General features: G+C 39.9%; 1 protein-coding gene across 1 annotated transcript in view; it reads right to left on the bottom strand.

Moving 5' to 3' along the window:
• Nucleotides 1-24,093, bottom strand: part of JARID2 (jumonji and AT-rich interaction domain containing 2) — a 208,760-nt gene that overhangs the window by 74,616 nt on the left and 110,051 nt on the right. Inside the window, exon 3 of the mRNA XM_062508680.1 lies at nucleotides 15,469-15,604. Within this exon, the coding sequence (XP_062364664.1) occupies nucleotides 15,469-15,604 (136 nt within the window). The remainder of the gene's footprint in view (nucleotides 1-15,468; nucleotides 15,605-24,093) is intronic.

Raw genomic sequence — 24,093 nt, 5'->3', positions numbered from 1 at the left:
GTTGTAGCTCACACATTCCCTCAGCATTGGAGTGTCAAATTAACGACTACTCAGTTTTACTGAGCAGCTCCTTTAGAAGGATTTAGCAGCCAATTATTACATACAATCATTTCCCTGAAGAAAGGAGGTTTTACGGGGAAAACCAGAGGGGGGAGGAGGAAGAAAGGGAGGAGGGGAAAAAATAGTGAGCTTTATCATCTTCTACAAGCCAAACGAAGCAGAGATGATCTGTGGTAGCAATGCCCACCACACTGGCCATGAGGTTTCCTGGGTTATAGTGAATAAGCAACAACTCAGGGCAGCTCTTCCTCTACACCCCTTTCTCATCAGATAAGAAGGAATTCTCTGAAAGTATTTCTGGGCAAGGTTTTAATGTTCTGCATTCCACTCAAGGAAGGAAAATCATGCTCAAAGCACTGTCTTTGGAACAGCTACACCTGACCCAGAACATCAACTTCCCCCATTTAGACAGATGCTATGAAAATTGAGATATGTCAAAAGTTAGGGTTTATCATTATTTAAATGAATCATTTGAATTCAACTACAGAACAAGGTGATACTCTCCCCTCCACCAACTTACATACTTCTAGACAAGATATATGAATAAAAAGCAATGACACCTCAATTTACACAATCTCAGAAACAACTCCTAGGGGCTGGGGGGGAGAGCCCGTATTTATCAACAAATACTGTAAGAGTATCAATATAAATAGAAAAAAATAATTAATGAGCTTCATAATATAGCAGGGTTACAGCAGCTACATAAGCTGAACCCAAGTCTCCTCATGCTAAGAGCTACTTGATGCAGAAGCTGTGGTACTTAAGTGAATTTACTCATGAACCAGAGGACTTTCACAACCTGCGGAAATGTGTCGTTTCTGTCAGATGGTGGGATGCAGCAGAGAGAAGGAATTCTTCAAGAGAAGCAGTGAAGAGGTCTACAGCATGTGAAAAGCTATTCCAGAGCAGTGCTGATGGATTGTAACTGTTAACAGGCTGAAGTACTCAGCTGTCCGAAATCCCTACAGCTTTTCACACCATCTCCAATAAAAGAGCAGCTATTCCTTTATTCTTATATATCTTATTTATATTTCCTATTGTATAACAAACATAAATCTGCAAGAAAAAATAAAGCCTGAGGAGGGAAAACCAAACTAATCAAACCCTTTCAAAACCTGAAAGTCTCACACTGTGAATTCCAGCAATTCTGCCTAACACATGGCACTGGGAGACTCTGGGATGCCACCACTCAAGGGCTGATTGCTGCAGATGTCAGTAAGCAGTTTGTTTTCATCAATAACACAAGATGCCTGTAGCATCACCAGTTTTACTATGTTCATTGTTTATTAGAAAACACAACTGTCTTATTTTTTATTAGCTGGCATTTCTCAAGGTTCCCTGCCTTTATTTTTCTTTCCCTAGTACAAATGAGCACATTTGCCAATAATACAAGTCATACAGTCTAAGGAGAAAATGAAGCTCACACTGTGGGATGTTCATTGTGCGAGGCCGGAAAATTTAAAGCAGTGATAAATGCATTAAGTTACATTTCACATATCATTAAGTAATGCTGAATTCTATCCTTAAAACACACAACTTGACAATGCAACCCTCCTAACAGGGATGATGCCCCAGCAGACATGGCAAAGCACCATACAGCATTATATAACAACATTTTCCAGAGGAATGAGCAGAGCACTTTCTGTGATGCACAGGGAGCGTACAAGCTGTCACTGTGCGCTGAACAGCCTCTTCTACAGGGACTGTGCAGCCAAACCAAGTCACTTGTAGGTGTATTAAAAGGAAGAATAAATGACATTCAAGCAACGTCTGTGTTTTGAAATGCAGATAGTGCCCAGCATCACTGCACTGCCTAATTAAAATCCACAGGAACTCAAAGCAACAGCCATCCAGAGGTAAAGGACTCTCACACGTGCACCTCAGATATCACTTCTGCCCTCCTATCGAGCTGGTAGAGCACTGCTCTGCACTGCGACACCCGCTTTCTGCACCAGCTAAGCACCATGATTTAGGTGCTGGCATTCATACAGAGGGAGGGGAGGGCAAAAAGAAAAGAAACACAAAACTCCATCTAATCTCATATCTCATCCCACTTAAGAACTTTCAAGGGCTTGTCAGCTGATGAGGTGTGCTGCTGGCACTGAGTATTGCCAGTGCTCAGACCTTCTTGCTCTGTGTTTCATTCACCCCAGTAACAGAGCTGAAAATCTTCATAAATCCTCCCTGTTATATTCAATCTGGAAAATAACCACTGTGTCACAATGCTTTGGAGCTTTTTATTTCTACAGTCACCAAAATAATTAAGGAACTGAGGCTGACATTAGGGTTTTTTGGTGGGGTTTTCCATGTCCTTGTTAAGAGGTTCCATGGCTGACATGACTCAGAAATTTAGAGCTCATTATACAGAGCCACTGAAATTAGTATTCTGTTCACGGGCTTAATAGGTATTTAAGCAATGTAAGAGACAGGTTTTGTTTTGTTCTTTTTTAATTGATAGAATAAACTGTATTCAAATGTTCAGAAAGTCTCACTTGTCTGAGAAGCAGAGAGAGATGAATGAGCCAAGCACAAACAGTCCTAGGGCCCTTTGTTGCCAGTAAGTGGGTTCCCTCCTCCATCTCCAAGCCCTTCATAATTAAAGATAGCAGCTCACCTAATGCTCAGGAAACACCGTAAACATTTGTTTTCATTAAGGCTCATACTGGGAAACCACGCAGATTGTATAGAATAAAACCTAGCAGAAAAACACTTCAGTAGAAAAGGTTGGGATGGTCCAAAGAAACAGCAGAGTAAGGAACAAACAATGAAGAAAACAAAGCAAAAAAGTCAACAACTAATTCATGCATCCTGGACTGACTAATGATCACTAAAGAAGTACAGAGAGCAGCACAAACAGAAAATGGATTTCTGTTTTAAGGACTAAACAGTTCTGTGCTTTTCATACAAAAAACAGCAAACCATCAGGAAAGGCTGCCTCAGAAGAGCAAACATTCTTCACACTACGTTAAAAAAAATGAACCTGAGTGAGAAAAGCAGAGAGTGATTCTTCTACCTTTATTAGTAGCTCAAGCTGGGGGGAGCGTGTCCAGGAAGGCAAGAGAAGACTTCTTTCTTCCTATATTTTATTTGGAGTCATGAATAACTCTGCCCTACATCTTCAACACATGCCTTCTTGATCTACTTACTCGAAGCATCTTGCTAGAACGCCCTCCATAATTTTGCCCTCCCCTCTCCCCCCACATGAAAGGTTTCTAACTCAACAGGTTAGTCTATTTGAAATGGGGAAAAATATTCCTGAATATGTGTGTCTCCTCAAGCTTCAACTTGAAGGAGTTTTTGTCAGTTTGCTTTTTAAGCTGGGAATGCCAAGTTCTAAAAGACATGTCCCCTGAGCAGGGAGAAGTCTTAGGGGGAAAACAACACCCAAAGGAAAGGATAGGTCAGAACAAGCACACAGTATCAGGGCCTGGAAATCTGCCCAGATACTGAAATACTGTTGCCTGTCCTCATGTCAAACACTATTTCAGACCAAAGGGCCTTTAAAAATCGTTATATGAAGATATGGTATGTGAAGATTACATACACACTTCCTTTTAGAAGACAGAATAACAAGAAGTTGTAACAAATTCCCTTTCAACTTGCCTTTTTCATGTTGAAAATCAGAAATAATGATGTGAGAGAGCTGCATTTCTAACATCAGAGATACGTCTCAGGAAAAGAAACTTCATCTCCCAGAGCTGAGAAGAAACAAGAAACAGCAACAGACCCAGACCGTGCCCTTCTCACCCATCCCAGCCAAGAAACTTCCTCCCTTTGTATCGAGAAGACCAAGTATTTTGGTAGTGACCTATGAGTGTTTTGTTCAAACTGGGAAATTAGCATACAGCTGCATCCCCAGACTGGCAGAGGGCTTTGAATGGCACACAAAAATCTGATAGAGAAGCAAATCAATCTGAAGCCTTGAACTGCAGACAGCAGGTAACACCATGGAATCTCACACACACACACGCACACCAAACAGCTAAAGCAGTTAAGTTTCCTGAAACTGAGTAGTTTCAAAGTAATGGGTTGGAAACCAGTGCTCAAGAAGATTCAACTAAGAATTTGAAAATAATGACTGCAATTTGGAGAAAAGTTCCATGTTGAGAAGTTTCTATGACTTGAAATAAGAGGAACACAGAATGGCTTTAGGATACAATGGGGTAATTTTGTTATAAAATATTGAGGTACTTTCAGTGAATTACCCCGTAACACTGGAAGAAAGTATAAAGGAGAGGTTATTCCATTTTTACTATGAATGACATATTCTCTTTGTAGTCCAACTGAAATAGTCACCCTGCACAGCTACAGCTTTGGGGCAAACGATGCAACACAGGACCTCCAATGCAGACTCTGCACAAAAGGCTTTGAACAAACAATCCTGTGGGTGAGGAGGATGCCTTTCTCTGCCACTGAAATAACCAAACACCCAGCAAATATGAAACCCAGGTCGGCAGCCATCCAGTCAATGAACAACCTCTCAGAATTCACAATGACCACCTTGAGCAGAGGCAGCAAGATGACACAAGCCAGGTAAGACCCTGGGGAATTACACGGCACAGAGTACACGGCATCACTTTCTGATGGCTCGTTCTGTGGTGTAGAACTCCAGCAGGCATACACAGAGTATGATAATTGAAAAGGAAAATAAACAAGACTCTTTGAAGGGCTACTCCAAGTGCAGTCAAAACCACAGGCACTTAATTTACAGCTTTCTTCATCCTGCAGACATCTTAGGAAAATGTCCCATCCACTGAAATCAATAATAAATAAGCACTTTCAGTGGATGCAGGATTTAACTATGTTTTTTTAAAAATGGATTTGAATGCAGTTATGCTGATAAAGCACTCCCAAAATCCTCCTTCAGGGAGAGAATTTCTTTTTTGTTTATTTATGAATATCTGAGTTAATTTAATATCAGAAAAAAGAAATTAAATTTAAAAAAGCCCAAAATAGACACATATTCAAAACAGATATAACTAATATAATTTACTTATACTTTACCCTTGAAAACAATAAACAACTATTACTCCAATCTTTAACTGCTCAAACCCCTGCCAATTAAACTTGAAAATGCAAGAGACATAAGGTGATTAAGTACTGTGCAAGGCCACACAAGAACACAAGGCTACCTAGCACCTAGGCTACTTAGAGATACTGTGGGTTGTACGGCCCAAAGAAGAACAATTGTTGGAATTTATGTTTTAGAAGGATCCTGCAACCAAAAGCTACAAGGAAAAATCAAACTTTTTCATATTGAGTTTTTTTCAGGTTTCTTTTTCTGAATTACTTCAATTGATTCTTCTGATAAGAAGAGTGTGACCTTTACTCAAATGCTATTACCCCAGTTTTTCCGTTTGTCATCTGATTCACCTTAACAGTTTATTTTGCAGTCCATCTGGAAACTGGAAGCAATTAAATACTCTTAATCTGGTGTGGCATATAGCACATGTATCAAAAAGTTAATTTAACAATAGGATTTCTGTGTAACAGAAATGAAATAAAATGGATAAAAATTAAACCTTGATTGCATGGTACCATTTGGCTAGGTATTAGTTAATACTTTTAATTTTCAGGTAATGAGAGGATTTCACAGGCCTAGAGACCTAAAAGCGAGAGTCTCAGAAACTGTGCCACACCTAGTTTGTCTTCTAGTTCTGTTACAAATTAACCAGGTGGGATGAACTAACTTTCACAGAAAATCAATAGTGGTCAATTTTTCTAGTGTAAGACAAACATTATAAGTCCATGCACACCAAGATACTGCAATTAGAGGCCAGCTTGATTTGAGACTTCTGATCTAAGAATCAGGGAGGCTGAAAGATTTCTCAATCTCTGTTAGAAAACCTCATGATTTTCAATGTGCAGGTGTAAAGAAGATGTCACTAAAAATAGAAGTAATCAAGAAAGTCCCAGCTGCTTACTTTAACAGCGAACTAGATGTATGCAAAAGACAAACATGAGACTCCCTTCTAAAAAAAGAGTTGATTAAAATTTTAGACTAATTTATTTTAAAATGTACATTTTGCTTGACAACTTGCAGAACAAATTGTCAGCCGGCCAGGAATAATCTAAAGCATAATAGAACACAGGAGACAAAAAAGGAAAGGATTTCAGAGTCTCTCCCTTGCCTCACAAGGAATAGGAATGGCCAAAGGAGATGACATTGCTTGCTTGCTTAGAATAAACTGAGAGCAATGTTATCCTGAAGGGCTGAGTAGATTCAGGGTACTGGGCCACCCCCTAGAAGGACTGATCTTACTCCTGTTCATCTTTTTCCCCAAAGCCACCTCTGCTGTGCCCCCTGTGGTGCCCAGGGAATCTATCCAATACCAGTTCCACTGACCCCACAGAAAACCACCTACTTTTGCTTTGCCAGGTGACAAACCATGCCAGACCCAGAACAAGTGGGGTCAAGGGAAAGACATGCCTCCTCATTATGTATCACTCGTGGGATTTCAGGCTGCAATTTCAACCCAACACTCTCAATGGGAGGCAAAGAGATTTGCATTATCTGACCAACAGCCTAAGGTGGGTTATTTATGCAGCTGTAAAACAGAGGGTCTTCTCAGTCAGCTCCTGATTGTGCACAGCGCTCAGAAGGCCAAAGGACAACAGTGATAATCTGTGATAATCAGCTAGTGTAAGATGTCTCCAAAGAAATGGGGGAAAACCTCTGAAGATGCAGCTGCCGCAAGAAACACACCCATCAGAAGTGTAGGACAGCTACACAGACTTTCCAGGCGGGATGTCTGCTCAGACAGGCAGAACTCAGTGTGGTAGAACTTCTTGGTTGGAGAGCACATTTCAAATGACAAACAACAAATCAAAGTCATTCAGCAAAGCAGTGATATCAAACCACAGACACCAAGTGAAACAATGCTTCACCAAGAGAAGGAGTTTAGAAATATAACAGCACTCATGCAAAGGGAAGTGTCTGCTGCAGAACAGCTGACTGCCCAAATATCCGTATTTCTCTGTTAAGATGGAATATATAAAACTGTATATAAAGAGCTATCAAATTATGATGAGGTGCAAAGAAAAGTCTCTCCGACTTAAAAGGCTAACGATGTGTTGTCTCAAGTTTTCATTTCTTCACCCGAGAAATTTTTAACTTGCACCAGAATATGTTTATATTAAATTCCAAAAGCTGCCATTTAAAATAAATAAATTCTAAAAGCTGTCCTTGACACTAAGCATACACACACACAAATGTTACCAGTTAATTCATTTTACAGAATTATGACTTCAATGAACAGCTCTTCAACTGTGAAGAAAGATCAAATCAGATAATAGCTCCAGAAGTGACCCTTTTAACTAGGGACCTCCTCACTCTACTCATATACCAGATTTTTCATCCATATAAACAAATATCTTCAGGATTTAATGAAAATGAAAGCATTACAGGCAAATGACGTGTTGCAACAGAAGAGATATTAGAAACAAAGTCTGTACAAAGTCTACTTACTTTATTGAAAAGATAAATAACAGCTGCAGGAGCTCCTAGGAAAGGAGGAGGGCAAAGGAGAAGAATGGACAGATATCTCCATAGTAACTACAACTATGAAACTCAGGGGAGAACTTGTCTGAAAGCTGAAAGAAGGATGCTACCAGAGAAAATAGACTGTAATATAATTGGAAAAAAATAAGAAACTTCCAAATAGTTTGCCACATGGTCAAAGGTCCCTTAAATTTTAGTTTATTTAATCAGAGCCAAGAACAAATACCAAGAGAGAAAAGCAAAGAAAAAGGCATAAAATCAAAACATAATGATGACATGACCACTACTGTACAAATTATTTAACAATAAACATACTGCTAAAAAACTAAATATACAAATGTTTGGGTTAAGAAGGAAAAAAAAAAAAACAACATTAGTTTCCCTCAGGAAATTCTGTGCTACTGGATGCAACAACAGAAGAGGAGAAAGGAAAAGCACCATACCAGCATAAGCTAGGTGACACATGTAAAATTCCTGTGATTTTTCTATCCAATACAAGAGACCTAAGAAGATTCTAGAGGAGATATTTACAATATGGAGATTTATACTTCTCAAATTCAGTTCAGGCGTAGAAAACTCCTGCAATCCCAAACTGAGATACTGGTGACATGGACTGACCGATTTCTGAGCAGTATTCAAACAACTCCAAGCCTCCGTCATCCATCCAGGAGGTCTCAAGACCCACACCCTTGCCTGCAATCTTAATCTGATCCGTAAAAACGCTAATACCCACACTGCTGTCAGTTTTGGTAAATCAGCAGTAGCCCATGTTTACACTGTCATTTGCAAGGAATATGTTGAGAATATACTCCTATCACCTATATATTCAACATATCAGCCAGGGGAATAAATACAGAATAGAATTTTCTATAGCTCAGTGTATGCCAAACTAGCGTACAGTACACTCTTCTAATATTCATAAAAAAAAACCTCCAACCAAATCAACAAACCAAAAACCCAAACCAAAACAGCAACATAACAAAAAAACCCACTACCCATATTCTTAGAATTCATCATATGAGGACACATTTCCACTTTAAAATATTGGAATGGCACTCTCTTTTTTAGTATCATTATCTTTGCACAGCACGTAGGACCACACCAGATGTAACAAAGAGTTCTGTTAACCCAAACATCAGGCTAAAGTCTTATACCAACAATGGCATATTTGCATTAAAAAAATGCGTTGACATTGGCAAACAAATTTGCTTTTTAAAAAGTGTCTTTTTCAACTATTTCCTACATCAGTTTAGAGCAACCTCTCCCTGGTCCTAAAGCAATCAACGTCTGGCCTATCATACACAGGGGTGACATATGAATTATGTGAATCACAGTTATAGGTGGGTTATCAGGCAGCTGAAGGAGTGTTTGCTATAGACAGAACCACAGAAATAACTGCACCTATCCTGTCTGGTTCGGAAGCTTCCTTGATCCCTCAGTGAATGAGTCCAAACTCAAGGTCATGAAGACTTTCCTGCAACTCTTGACTTCTGAAAAGAAGGGGGCGGGTTAGAACAAGCAAGTTGGAATTGGACATGGTATAAAACTTCTCAGCATGCTATAAATCATACCTTCATAATTATCAAATCACTACTCAAACAAGTTGTTTACATAGCTGCCTACCCACAAAGTTCAAGTGTTCCCAGATTATTGTACCTTGTTATATCTTTGCATGTCGGATAGAAGAATTCATGTCACAACTTCTGTTTGTTCCTTATGAAAATACTGAAAGAACATTAATCACCTGATTTCTTCCTTTTCAAATGACATATAATGATCTTCTTGACTTGCATTATAAAGCAGGCAATCTGTCTTTCTACTATTCCTCTGCAAATACACTCCAATGGATTATTATTGCTTTGTTTATAGGGCTTGTTATTTAAATATAAATGTGCAGCACTAAAAATATATTCCAATCATATCAGCATTCCCAGAAGGGGGGCAGGGGAGTGTTAAAAAATTATTATACATAAATCTCACTGCCATTTTGGTTTTATTGTGGATTAATGTAGTTCTTCATCCGCAAACAACCAGTGCAGATTTGCACTGCCTACTGAAATTAGAAAAAAATAACAGAAGCACCTGGTTGATAAGTGGGCCTGCATTGTGTTGTAGCAGGCAACAGCTGAACACAAATACATTATATAGTGTTCCAATTAGTGAAAAGAGTATTCACTAAAAAAGGTCTTGGAAAAACACTTTGATATTACGAGCAGTCTCCTGCTTTCAGACCTGGGTCATAATACACTGCTCTCTCCATCACCTACAATACCAAACAGAAATCCCTCACAAACTTACAAATGTGGGAACAGGACTGACCTTGTTTTACATCTTGCATGAAAGGTGCTAAGTCTAGTGCTAAAGAGACTGTTCATTATTAACTATGAAAACAATTTGACAAATAGAAAAAAAGGGGGAAAAAAAAAAGGGGGGGGGAACCCCCATCCCCAAGTCCCCTCAACCTTTTGACAGCTCTACTGCAAGAAAGTCTTTTGCAAATCAAGTTGAAAAGGATGTATCACTAAAAGAACCCACTTAAATTAGCAGCTTGCCTAATATGCAAAAGCTTGCCTACCCTTGACTGGCCTTTTTTTTTTTTTTTTTTTTTTTTTTTGTGCTGAGGGTGCAAAATAGCTCTGCCAGCCTAGCAGCTGTGCAGCCACCAGCCAAGGGAAATCAGCTTGCTTGTCTCCCCCTCCTTGCACACATACTCCCAACTTTTCATTTGACAAACCTTAACCCTCCTGTTGCTCCACAATGAGCCAGTTCAGGGAGTTAAACAGGCTTCTAAAAATAAAATTTAAAAAAGACAAACAGGGAAAAGGAGGCAGCAGGGAGCCAGCACAAGGCAAAGATCAGGAGCACATCCCATGGGTTGGCCTTGCTGTATTGCACAATCACACTTCTGACTGTCACATGCTTGAGACCGTTAGCAGAAAGCTGCTGTATTAATTAAAGGCCTCAGAAGGTTCCTAATAAGCAATTTCTGGCCAATCTAGATGTGACAGCTTAAAACACTACTGCTCCCAAGTGGGTTGTTCCTTTCTCCAGCAGCCAACAGCCTTCCCTGCAAAAGAACTGGACAAAGTGCCTTCTCCCAGGAGCTCTGCAAGACCTTGGCCCAGTGGGAAATATCCATCTACTCTGTTGTTACTACAAGAGAGGAAATTTCTCTAACCCTTATTTTTTCCTAAACTAAGCCAGTATCTTTTTTTTCCCCTTAACACAGAGACTATCCGAACATTAAGTTTTCAAAAATCCCCTCTTCGAAGTTTAACAGTTATCAAAATCAGTCAACCTCTTCCCACCTCGCACAGCCCTCTATTAACACAACTTTACGATAAAGGATAAATGCATTTGTGCATTTGGCAATTCCCTGTGTGAATTTCTGGGAAGGGGGCCATATAAATGAGTAGCCACCTGATTAGTAACAGGAAGCAAGCAACAGTCTATTACCATACTGTCACATCAAGTCTGCTCTGCATGTCTCTTCCTGGGTAAAGTAGGCAACTTGTTGCTAGAAAACATACAGATGTCACTGCCCACTGTTATTAATTGACTGTGGTTGTAGTCTTTAGAGTTGTCCATAAAAATGTATGAGCATCCAGCACAGAGACCAAACACCTTTGGCCAGTTACCTATTGATTTTCTCAACTGAGAATCATAGCTGGAAACTGGAGATTCACAACAAAAACTTGCAGCCACATGGAAGCTACACTTCTCCTTCAGCAATAACCTTTTGTTCATAGGTTTTGAAAAATGTTTGATCTTTACAGTGAAGACAACCCAATCTGGTAGTTTATCAAGCCCATATACCAACAGCTTTGTTTATCTCTCCCCAAAGTAGTGAACAAACCAGCAACTTCTCTCATTTACACGGCAACTAGACAGCAACCCATTGCACAACAGATTCAGTGCAATATTTGAATGCTTGGCTTTTGCCACATGTTAAAATAATGCTGGCACTTTTCACCTTTACTGGCTGAAAGTAGTATTTACTACTTAGCATAACCCTGCTGCTTCCCCTCAGATCTGGCCACAAGTAATAGACACAGCTCAGATGTTTTTGTGCTTCCTTTTGAATGTAAACTCAAAGAAATCTAAGTATTTTGAAGCACTGAGCTTGCCACTGTTGCCACTGTTGCCACTGCCAATCCTCCCCCAAACTCCACTTAGTCTGTAAGAACAGCTTACAGTTTCTGGACTTATCTGGAGGCTGTGAAGGGGCAAAGATATACATGTACTCCTTTTCCTCTTTACTACCATCACCACCAGCTGAAATCTGCAGCACCACATAAGGCAGTCTGCAGACTTTTAGAACTGTTCCCGAATACTGTTGCAATATAAAATGATACATGTAAAAAGAAAGGGATATAGGAATTTCCGCATAAGATGCAAACCTGGTTGTGTAAGAAGCTTCTTCTAGCTGGAATTACTGAAGTTGAAGTCTAACAGTGTCAGGCCACTGCATTCAAAAATCCTGCTCCATCAAACCACGTATCTAAGCGAGTTTCCAAACAAAATCTGCACTATTCTATTAAATCTCCAGAGTTTCACCGTAACAGCCACCTCCTTCCTTCCACCACAGTGCTCTCTTTATGGATCTTCAATCAAGCTATGTTACTAGAAAAGGGGCTGAAACTGGAAAATAAACAGATTAATGATGGACCTTCAGGTTCGCTTGGCTGGGGGTTCTACTGCTGTGTTATTCTGTTTGGCATATCCATATGAAAAAAAGGAATACTTGTCAGTGATCTCTTTACTGGTTCTCAGTAGGCTGGTACAGATTTACCTCCCCCCTCAGATGCCTGCCAGCACCTACCTCTCCACAGGTAAGTCCAGTAACTCCTCGGGAGCATCCACTACCTAGTTTTGACTGGAGGAAAATCTACAACAGGGATAGTTGGCACAGTGACACCACAAGGCAATGCTCACTGCTAGCAAATTCACCCGTCATTCAGTTTGCTACAAGAATTTACACTTGCTGTTCACTCAGGTTCTTATGAAAATTGTCTCTGAAACTGGAGGAATTTGGATCAACTATAAATGCACACTAAAACCATACACATGCTGCACATATGCATAAATCCCTATTCCCTTTCTATAAGGTGACCTGCTCTATGCAGGAGAAGGAAATGCTGCCACAGTAGTCCCTGAACTGATAAATAGGTGCCAGAAGACTGCCAGACATACAGCTGGGAAGAGGCAAGTAGAAGAAACTGGGAAAAGATTGCCTTCACAGTACCACAGCCTGCCACTACACTGAAGAACTGAAAGGTCAAACCAGAGTCTTAAACTACTGAAGAAACTGGAACCGTTTACAACAGATTCCCTTATTTACTATACTTATTTGCTCAACACTGTTTCCATCATGAGTGTTAAATACAGCTGACTTACTCCTCTAGAAGATGACAGGTTTAAGCTTCTGAAAGACCATTCCTGCCATGCACCAAAAAAAACAAAACAAAACAAAACAAAACAAAAAAAAAAAAAAAAAAAAAAAAAAAAACAACCAAAAAACCCCTGACAAAATCCCACAAGCTATAAAGAAATAAATAGTAACTTAAATATAATGGTTGGTTCAGAGTACATTGCTAAAGCTACAGTATTTAAAGGTGTATTTTATTACAAGAGTGTCATTAATTATACACACAGCTGAAAAGACAACTGAAAAGTTTGATTTTGAGAACCCCTGGGGGAAGACAAAGAGGACATAACTTATCAAAACTTTCTAAGCTGAGGCAGGCAACCCACAAATTCCATTTCAGTCCCATTTGCCCCCTCATCATCTTCCTGCATATCCTTCATTTACCCAATACTCCTGACACAACTCCTTCTGGGATTGCAATATAACCTGGATTGAAAAAAACATTGCATATTTAGCTAAACAAAACAAAAAGCTTAAAAGGAAACAAGAAGACAACATAAAAACACTCAACATGCTCCACTACAGCTTAAGAGAAGGAACTCAGAAAAGGTCTATGTAGAAAGAAGAAGCTCAGGGGGGAAGAAAAAAAAAATAGGTAAAAGTCTGTGTGGGGTGTAAATGGAAACAAAACAAGAACAGTCTCCTTCACAGCAACAGAAGTGCCAACTGAAATGTTATTTCAACAATTTGTGATGCTTGAGGAAGTACTGAAATGATGCCTTGCCTTTCATGAAAGCCAGGAAAAGTTTTCATATTGGGTCTGGATTTTTTTTGTTGGTTTTAATCTGACAAGTACCAAAGGCACTGAGAGTTCCCGACTATTATACCTGAACCACCTAGTTGCCACTCAGGGATCTGAATTCCCTCAGCCTAAATCTACCAAGTACGCTTCCAAAAATGTTTCACCCAGAGTACTCAAGTGCAGTTTCTGGAGAATGGTAATGTAGAAATTCTACTCATTTCTGAAGCTGGACTGTGCAGGGCACCAGAAGCAGGTACAGAATAAGGGGACAAGTGCTCCTGCCCTTTGCCAGCCCCAAAAGAAGAGGATGTCCCCCTGGTTGCATCGGCAGCTGCTCCTACAACCATCCTCAGAACAAGAAATGAAAGTCCCGTGAAGATTAAAAATTAAGAAACCTGACAAAAAAAAAAAGCCTCAATTCATCTTCTTCGTACTACTGTTTTTAATCCTAACTAGCTGCTTGAAGCTACTCATGGTGTTACCCTGCAAGCCATTATGCCAGCACAACTGAGGAATGAAGGGACAAACTACGTGTAGAGTGAAGCAGAAATTCTTTAAGACAATGTTCAAGCAACAGGCTGGCCATGAAATAATGATCACAGTCTCCCAGGATCACACCAACAGTAGATGTCACCTAAACAGCTCAGCAGAAATAATTTTCAATCCTCTGTTTTATCTCACAAAGCCCAAAATCAGAACACAAATATCTTCACCCTGACCAGCAGCAGGATGCAATAAGCCTTGCAAAATTTCTACCAGTAGGGAAGACAACATAAATTTTACTCTAATATGCCTGATGAGCTAAGTGGGCATATAAGTTAGAGTCTGAGCCTGTTCCAGAAAAGGCTGTGGGATCAAGGGATGGGAAACACTGGAAAAGGAACAGGAGGGTGTCCTCCTCATCCCATCAGGCTTCTCAGGGAAATCAGAAATACAGAAAACAAGGTTACTTCTTTAGTTTGAAAGAGAACTGTTGTTGTTATTGTTGTTACTATATAGTTCATTTTGGTGTGGAACTAGGATGCAAGAAGTAAGGAGAAAAAAAGGTTGAGAAAGCATTTCCGACTCTCTCTTTTAAGTGACTTATTTTAGACAGCCTGTTTTCGTTCTGACTTCACAGAGAGGACAACTCCTAGCCGCCTGCATTCTCAGCATATTTTCTGTAATTGATTGGCTTGGGGTCTATGATTTGAACCCACATTTTGCACATTCAGTGACTTATAGGAAAGAGAAGGCAGCAGCATCTCAAAGTAGTCCTTTGCAACCAATAGCCACTGCACCACATAACTAGGCAGTTCCTCTTCTCAAAAACATCTGTTTTGTCCTTTGCTACCTTTTTAACTTTGTACAATTTCATTCACTGAAAACTAAAAATAACAACAGTAACAGTAACTACTTTAGTGATGCTTTCCTTGAAACTGCACACACATACATATTGACATGGCCTGAGAGGTAAAAGCCAGGAGAGCAGGGAGTCTTAAGGCATTTAAATTAGCAATCATGCACTGTAAAATAAAAACTGCTTTTCCATCCTTTGAAAAACAGCAGAGAACCATCTATGTCACTGGGTGAAGCAAAGTTTGCTATATCTTTGCTGTTCATAGAAAGAATCCGTGCTGGAAAGTCCATTTATGGTAGGACAGCAAGTTCAACCATACCTTACTGATAACAAAAAACAGTCTAAGACAAAAGGGACAAAGAAGAAAGGCTCTATTTTAATTGTAATTCACTACTGACCTTTTCCTTGAGGGCCCTTCTTCAAAATCTGAAGAACTAACATCATTGCTTGTTGAGGACACTTGCGATGCATCGTCCTTCTCATTCTCCAGCTGTTCTGGTCCTAATCCTTTAGATTGGCCATTAGTGAGAAGTCCTGCAAATATGACAAAGGAGTACATAATATTTAAAACCTGCGGTGATTTTATAAAAATTCATATGCAACACTTACAATAGAGAGCTGATGCCCAAAGCAACTGTTTTGCCAAAGACTGATAACACTGATTTTGCACAGAGGTACTTCAATACAAATTTGCCAGCCTTCCTGTTTCTGATTTGGTTAACTCTAAGACCCCAATCTCAAAAAACTATGAGTGTTTGCAAGAGTGTTTATAATCTTGTCACAATTGGAAAAGGGACACAACTTAGGAATTCAGTAAATCAAGAATGAATTTAACTATGACTACAATAGATGACAGTATTTTGCATTTATCTGTGAACTGATATAAAATTAAGATGCCATTTGGCTCAATTTGAAATCATCTTGCTCTTCATTCTGGTGAAGAACACTACTGCAATTTATAATCCTTTGAAAAAAATCCCTAAATCCCAAAGAAGTGAACATCAAACATCCATTTCTTGACTTTGATTCTTCTGGCCAAGTGTCACTCATCTACAGAAACTCCAGACTTCCAGAAAAAGTACACAGGACAGTAAAGGTACACAGGCCACAGCTGCCTTCCTTTCGTGCCTTTTCTCTCCTGGAGCAATAATACAACAAGCAGAGTCACACAGTCACACGGAAGACAGCCTTGGACCTTTGCAAGCATAATGTCAAACAAATTTTGTGTATTCTATGCCACCAAGTAACTAGAATATAATATGACTCTTAACAACAACAGCAGACAGGCAATGAAACAACTCATACTTAAGGAAGAATTCCAATAGTAACATATTTTTCAGCACGTTCTGGGATAAGAGGGAGGGAACAATTTTATTAGCTCACTCTTTACTCAACGTTATAAGAGCTTAATTATCAGAGGAGCTGCAATTTTATCCAGGAGAATGCTTTCTCATCTCTCCACCCAAATAGTTTTAGAAATGGCACAACAAAGCTTTGTTTCACGGCTCTATTTCCTCCAAGAAATGCTGATAGGACTTCCCTCCCTTAGCCATTTCAGTCTCTCTATAACTGCACCTTAGAAAAGAAAATGTAGTGGGGAAGCTGGAGGGGAGAGGCTGTGCTACTCCTTCCAAGATGATCCAGGCAGTGGGACAGGTCAGAGTATTGCACTGAAAACACTAAGAACTGGAGTTCAAGAATTTCCACCATACCATTTCAGACCTCTGTTTGCAGGAAAATCCCTATCCAGCACCACCAATGCACTTACTCATTGCATAACCAAGCATTCAACCAAGCTCATCTCCAAAGAGACACCAAAGCATAACCAGAGCAAGAGCAGAGACTCCTCCCCCAGTGAGCTGCTGTCTCTAAGTACATGAAGCTTGGCCATAACTGAAGCCAAATGTTACTTCCCCACAAGGGCATTTACTCACTGCTCGCTTGGTCACTACAACTGCCAGCGGGCTCTGAACCTCCCCAGTTCCAGTCTAATCGCTCTCTGATTGTCCATTTTTAAAAAGCCTAATCCAGAGCCTGCATCGTATCTATCTCTCCTTTCCCAAATCAAAGTTTGCTTATATACATTCTGAAGTACACACAATTTCTCTTGACTTGGCTATGTGGTGGCCACATGCTGCAGTTTAAAAACTCCACCTACAAAGCAAAAATATGTTTCAGTTTTTTTTCTGGGGAAGAGTCAGTGAACTGGTAGCTCATTTTTTTTTCCTAATTCACAGCCCACCGAACACAAGTTAAAACTACACACCAGTTTTTGCATTAAATTGTCTCTTCTAGTCAGCATAACACTATCAGGGAGAAGTAAAATGACTCAATTTACATTTTCTCTCCCCTTTTGTTCAATTCTTTTTGATATTTCCTTTCATTAAAGGGATCTCAAACTGTGACCCAACAAATAAAACAAATTTGAGTATCAGCACATGATACTACAAAAGGATTTGTAGTGTAAAAACACAATATGATGTGGGGTGACAGCATCCCTTCAAAGCATTCCCAAGGAAAGGAAGGTAAACTTTGAAAAAACACTGAACAGATTATATTTCTATGCTGAACTCACCCTCTCTAAAACTCACCCCACTGCCTAAATTTATTCTTATAAAAGTTTCAACTTTTGCTTTGCATTTTTCCATGAAACCACTGCTGATAAAATTTACAATTTTTGAACTCCAGAGAAGTCTAAATCAAGCATATTATTTGAGGCCTGACACTCAGTAACTTAACTCTTATGGCAGAATTTGATTAGGTTTTCCAAAAGCAATATTTGTTCTGGAGACTTGCCACATGTAAAACCCAGGAGCCTGAAGTATATGAGTCAAGAAAATCACCTTTCAGGCTGTCAACTTGCATGCACTTGGAAAGCAATTTTTATTCATCCTTTCACCCTGCCAAACCATCAGCTCACTTGGGAGACAAGTGTGATTTGTGTTCCTCAAGGAAAGAAGTATCGGTTTGCCAACCATTATTCATCATAACCAGCACCATTCCAAGACGCAGTAATATTGCCGATAACTGATGTTAGCTATCGTCCACTGGAACCAACTAAAGCAAGTGCCCTAAAAGAGAGGCATAAAACTACAAATGAGAGATACTGATAAATACTGGGAATGGGTGTCATGTTCTACAGGTTTTCAGGGCCAGCATAATTGCAAAATCCACTCCGAAGTGATGAAAAGACCCAAAGCCTCCTTTCAAGCACTGGAGAGAAAGCACATGCTGAAGCAGGCTGTTATAAAGTTTATTGCCACTCAATCATTTTTATATCAAACGCATTCAGCTTGCCCCCAGACACCTCTTCCTTCAAATGCCATTCCTGTTATCTCTAACTGCAATAAGCCACATTCGTTACTGCTGTGCATCATTTGGGAGCTATGAAAGGTCTGGAGGTCCCAGGACAGGATGGGGACCCCACAGTTTTTACAAGTGATCCTCAGGCACTCCTGTCACCATTAATGAGTTGGCACCAGTGCAGTGGACAGGACATACATGTCTGCTGGTGCACTTAGGGAGCATCAACCCATGTGGGTTTGACTCTCCAAGACCAACCACACTATAGGAAGCAGCAGGCATTCGTATTTCTTTAAAGCTGAGTACTATAACTGTGTGTATATATATAAAGAGAGAAAAAGCAGCTGAGTAAGGAAATGTTATTTGCATAGTCTGGGAAGCTGAACCACTCCAAAGAGTGGCTACTTGAGAGGACCCAGCAACAGTCAAGGAATCAGCAAGTCCTCAAAAGCCAAATCAAATCAAAGCGACTAATAGTTCCTCTGCTGTTTTTCTATGGCCTTGCCTTTCAACCTCTAAACCACGATGCCAGCAAGCCTTGGCTCCTGTCAAAGCCCATGACATTCTCAGCTGGTGAAGAGCTGGCAGAGGCTGCCTGTCCCTTGCCCACTAGACTCATCTCAGCCCCAGTTCTCATCGCCTTCTCCCCTGGCAGCTGGGCTCATGACCAAACACCAGACCCGAATAACTAGGCAGAAAAAATCAGGATTGATAAAAATGAGACTTTATTCCTGTAATAGAAAGTGTTTGTTTTAAAAGTCAAATTAGATTAAAAAAAAAATAAACCTTATTAAAATTGAATTGGAAAGTACAGCAACTTGCATTATAAGTCAGTGTAGGATTTCATATATTAAAATGACTTACATGAAATAATAATTTATATATACAGAGAACCAATGCATATTTGCTGCCAAAGTTTAAAAAGAACTGAAACACTGAACAGTTCAAAGTCACTGAATAAACACTGCATAATTAAGTCAGTAGTAATGAATTATTTAATTAAGTCACAATACAGGAACTTGCATATCAAATGACATCTATGATTCCTTAAATACACTGTTCTGGCAAGATCAGACACCTTCAGAGAAAGGCCAATTACTAATTCCTAGTAATTAGAAAGGGTAGCTTAAAACCAAACCATGGAAATCTTAACATCCTCTCTAGAATGTATCTTAGTCACATAAATGTCAACCTGACAGTTTTGCTGAATTCATTTTTAAACTACCACAAATACTGCAATACCAACTCAGTTTTATATACATGCTGCTTAAAGATTTTAAAAAAAATAATAATTTCTGCTTACCTGTATTTAGAAAAATCAGTAAATCTCACTTTTTCATCCACTCTGTTACGAGCCAGAGAAAGCACAAAAGCTCTTTCTGCATACTAGTCATTATTACAGAGAACTTCTATCACCTCCTATTTATTTGCTTTCCACACTCAATGTATTCCAGTCTGTCTGAGGCTACAAGTTTGCTTGTTTTTTCACGTGCAGGAAAGGGTCTGCTATGAGAGCTGAGCCATACCCTCTAATGTGATCCACACAGAATATGGATATTAGGCTTTACAACCTGCACACAGCGTGTTCCCTCCTGTTCCCACTGCAGCTCACTATGTCCTTTGCTCCTTGGCTGTAGTTGTTAGCTGAGCAGAGGGCTTGCTGAGCCTACTCCAGCAACTAGAACGTCCTGCTCACCAAAAACTGTGTAAAGAATAGTTAAATCTGCTTAAATTAGCTTATTAAATGGGGCTTGTGCTGACTCAAGTGGATTGCTTCTCATAAGAGCCTAGCAAGTAAGACTTAACTATTCCAGCACTGGCAGGGCTTAATTCACATTGGTACACATTTGCGGACCTTATTTTTTTGGTGATGCACATACACTTTTAGCAGAAATCTACAATTCTTCTCAAGTCATGATCTAACTCATCTCTGGTCATCTGGAGAGATGACTGACAGGCACATGCAGGACAGGTCTTGGGAGCATCTGAAGATGCGATGCAAAAATCCCAATACCTGGGAATGCACCGTACAATAAAACACGATGTTAACCATAAATACACAGAAGGAAAACTGATGGGGAAGAGAGGAGCAGAAAGCAGCAACGTAAGAGAAGACAGAAAAAATTAAGGGAGGGTTTGGGGTTAGTTGGTTTTAAAAATAAATGAGATTGCAATTGTTGCTATGTTCTTCATTATTAAAGTTACTGAATAATCAGGAAACCAAACTAGAGCATCTGAGCAAATTTCAGCATCATGTGGTTAGTTAACTAAGTGGTTGGGTGAAGAGACTTTCACAATGTTTCCAAAACACTATTTCCACATCATTTACTCTAATGCCAACAAGGCATCTCAGCATGAACATTTCCATGTTCTTACAATAGAGCAACACCTATTTTAGTTCACTGTTTCCCAGTCCTAAAACAGCTTAGGAAAAAAAAAAAAAAATCAATTGTATTTCCAGTCAGTTTCCACAGTCAGAGGCAACCCACAAAGCCATTATCTTAGGAAAATCAGCAGTCAACACCCTCCCAACACAAGCCAAAGACATCAAAACCATTAAATGACCTAAACAAAGACAATTTCAACATGACCATATTCACAGCTTTCTATATGGGATAACATCAGAGTCCACAATCCAGAGAAGCCACCCTGCAAATCTCAACAATATATGAAATATGTAACTCTGCTCCTGGGTGTTTCTTGACTACTCAGGGATACTCTCTTCCCACTGCCAAGAGATTCTGGGTTGGTTTCCCCCCTGGCAGCTCTTTCCCTGCATTCCTCCCTGATCCCTGCAAGCTGAAGTGCTCTGGGCTAGTAGAAAATGTCCAGTTTCCAGGACAAGCAGCAAAACAAACACAAATTACAGTAAGTCTAAAAAGGGATTTACTCAAGACAGCATTCCCACCATGCTAGGATGACAATGTTCCTTATGACAGCATTTAATAAATAGCAGAGACTGTAGTTACATAGGCATGGAGCTAAAGCTCTGTTCCCTTATGGAGTAACATGCCTGTCCAAATTTCAACTCTGCAGTCTTGGGAGTTGCACAGGAAAGCTTTGTTTTAAAATACTAGTGATTTTTGGTTTTTTTCTTTCTGCAACATCCCATTTAGGAGAGCTGACACAAAAATTAGAAAGGGTTTAACTGCAGTGTTGTAAAGTCTGAAGTTTAACCATCCCACACCATGGTCTGGAAGATTAGCACCACCTGAACACAAACCTGGGGGTGCTGATCAACAGTGACTGAACAAGAGCCAGTGTGTGCCCAGGTGGCCATAGGCAAATGGCATCCTGGCCTGGATCAGCAATGGTGTGGCCAGCAGGACCAGGGCAGTGGCTGGCCCCCTGTACTCAGTCCTGGTGAGGTCACAACTCCAATCCCGTGTTCAGTTCTGGGCCCCTCACCACAAGAAAGACACTGAGGGGCTGGAGCGTGTCCTGAGAAGGGGAACAGAGCTGGGGAAGGGTCTGGAGCACACGTCCCATGAGGAGTGTCAGAGGGAGCTGGGGTGTTTAGCCTGGAGAAAAGAAAGCTCAGGAAGACTCAGGGCTTATTGCTCTCTACAACTGCCTGAAAGGAGGGGGTAGCCAGGTGGGAGTTAAGTCTCTTCTCCCAGTTAACAAGCAATATGACAAAAACCTCAAGTTGTGCCAGGGGATTTTCAGATGGGTATTTGGAAAAAAATTTTTATGGAAGAGGGGGTCAAGCACTAGAACAGGCTGCCCAGGGAAGTGGATGAGGGAGCATCCCCAAAGGTATTTAAAAGATGTGTATATGTGACACTTTGGAACATGGTTTAGTGGTGGACTTGGGCAGTGCTGGGTTAATAGTTTGACTTGATTATCTCAGAGGCCATTTCCAACCCTAGCAATTTTGCAGGGTGCTACAGTTTCTTATAAGTTATATCTTCATATGCAAGTTTATTTGCATAGTATCATTAATTAACACCGTTTTTCATAAGTAACAGATGACCAGTTGCAATGAAATACAAATATACATTGCGTTTTCTGTAAACCTAAATTTGACTTCTACTAAAACCACCCTTTACATATTAGACTGCATGCTGAAACACTACCAGAATCTCGGTAGGCATGTTAAATAAATACATTAATCATTTGATGCTAAGTTTAAACACACCGGTATCTCTAAAACATCTGCAGTCTGCATTAATCAGCACACTGTACCAAGTTACTGTATTTAGCTGCTGTATAGCTATGCACAAAAGATAATTTAGTTTTATAGTGCAAATGCCATCTGTCACATTGTCACAGCATGACAAGGTATCACATTACATATTAAACAGACAACATGCTTCAAAAATAAGGCCTATTTTCATGCTCTGGTTCTCTCAGAGACTAAAGAATGGGGTTTTCACAATAGTGACAATTTAAAAACAAAACAAACCACATTTTTCTCTGGGATAAGAGATATGAATTCCCTGTCCACTTTTTTAAGGATAGTTGTCATAAAGGCTATTTTCATCTAATTTGGTAATACAAAACCACAACAATTTTCTGCCTCTAAATAAAAAAGCCACAGCATGAAACCATCATCGTTTATGCCACAGGATGCTCTGTGCTGCCACCATGATGGTAATTAACAGTACGTGGGCTTTTCTGATGACAAGCCACTGGACATTAGGTTGATTGTGGTACATAACAGAGCATATGCATAAAGCAGTACCATTATGCCAAAGACTGTTAGCAAATAGCTTGTACAGACTTCATAACTGACTAGAAGAGTGCTTTTATATGTAGATATACATCATTACTATGGAAGCCAAGCATGAATGACATTACAGCACAAGATGTGTTTGTCAGGCTGTCAAAAGACCAGATCACCAAAGAGAACTGATTAAACAATACAGGTTGGAAAAAGCTCGTTGTTCCCCTTACAGCTCCATCCAAAACTAATATTAAGCAACCAAAGACATTTTGTGACTTTGTGTACTGCATATTAGTGCATTACCCATTAGCAGTGTTAACTGAAATTAACTGTTCTGTTTTTTCAATACAACACTTTCTAGGGTGTTTTGTTTTCCTTCTGGGGAGTTTGGATTGAGGTTGGGGTGGTACTAAACTCACAGAAACAGGAATACAGCAGTCAAAAATGAACCTAATTTAACTCTTGACAGGAAACTACCCCAGGCCATATGACATACTTCAAGCCCCAGTTTGATTTATGAAATATGCATCTGAAAGAAATTTAGAACAAAAGAAACCAACAAAGCACCCAAAAAATGCCTGCCAGTGTCTGCACTGTATAAATACACAAAAATCTCACCTGATGTTTGTCCATACTTCTGTTAGTTTAGATTTGGGGTGTTTTTTAAAAGTGTTCAAAGACACACACCTCTTTCATTAAAGACATTTCTCCACTTTTTTAAGGACACAGTGAAAACTCTGAACCTCTCATTCCTCCAAGTAAACACATGACCTCTTCTGGCACTTAATACTTCATAACCCAGAATGGAGGCCATAGCCTGGGCTCCATGATGGTGTGACCTGGATGAGGGAGGGAACTTGAGTATCAAACAGGCTGAGCAGCAAGGTAGGTGCTCACTGACAGGTAAAGGAGAAAGCAGTAGTAATGCCGACCCAAAAAAGTGGAGGGAACAAACTCATGTCTCTTAAATCCCCTTCCTACAAATGCAGACAACTAAGTCATACCTTACAATCAAAATGGCTGCCCTTGGATTTTTCCAATATTTTTTCTT

The sequence above is a fragment of the Cinclus cinclus genome, chromosome 1, assembly GCF_963662255.1.
Source record: "Cinclus cinclus chromosome 1, bCinCin1.1, whole genome shotgun sequence".
In the NCBI taxonomy this organism is placed as follows: domain Eukaryota; kingdom Metazoa; phylum Chordata; class Aves; order Passeriformes; family Cinclidae; genus Cinclus; species Cinclus cinclus.
The sequence above is the reverse complement of the archived record's forward strand: the minus strand, read 5'-3'. Positions and strand labels throughout refer to the sequence as shown.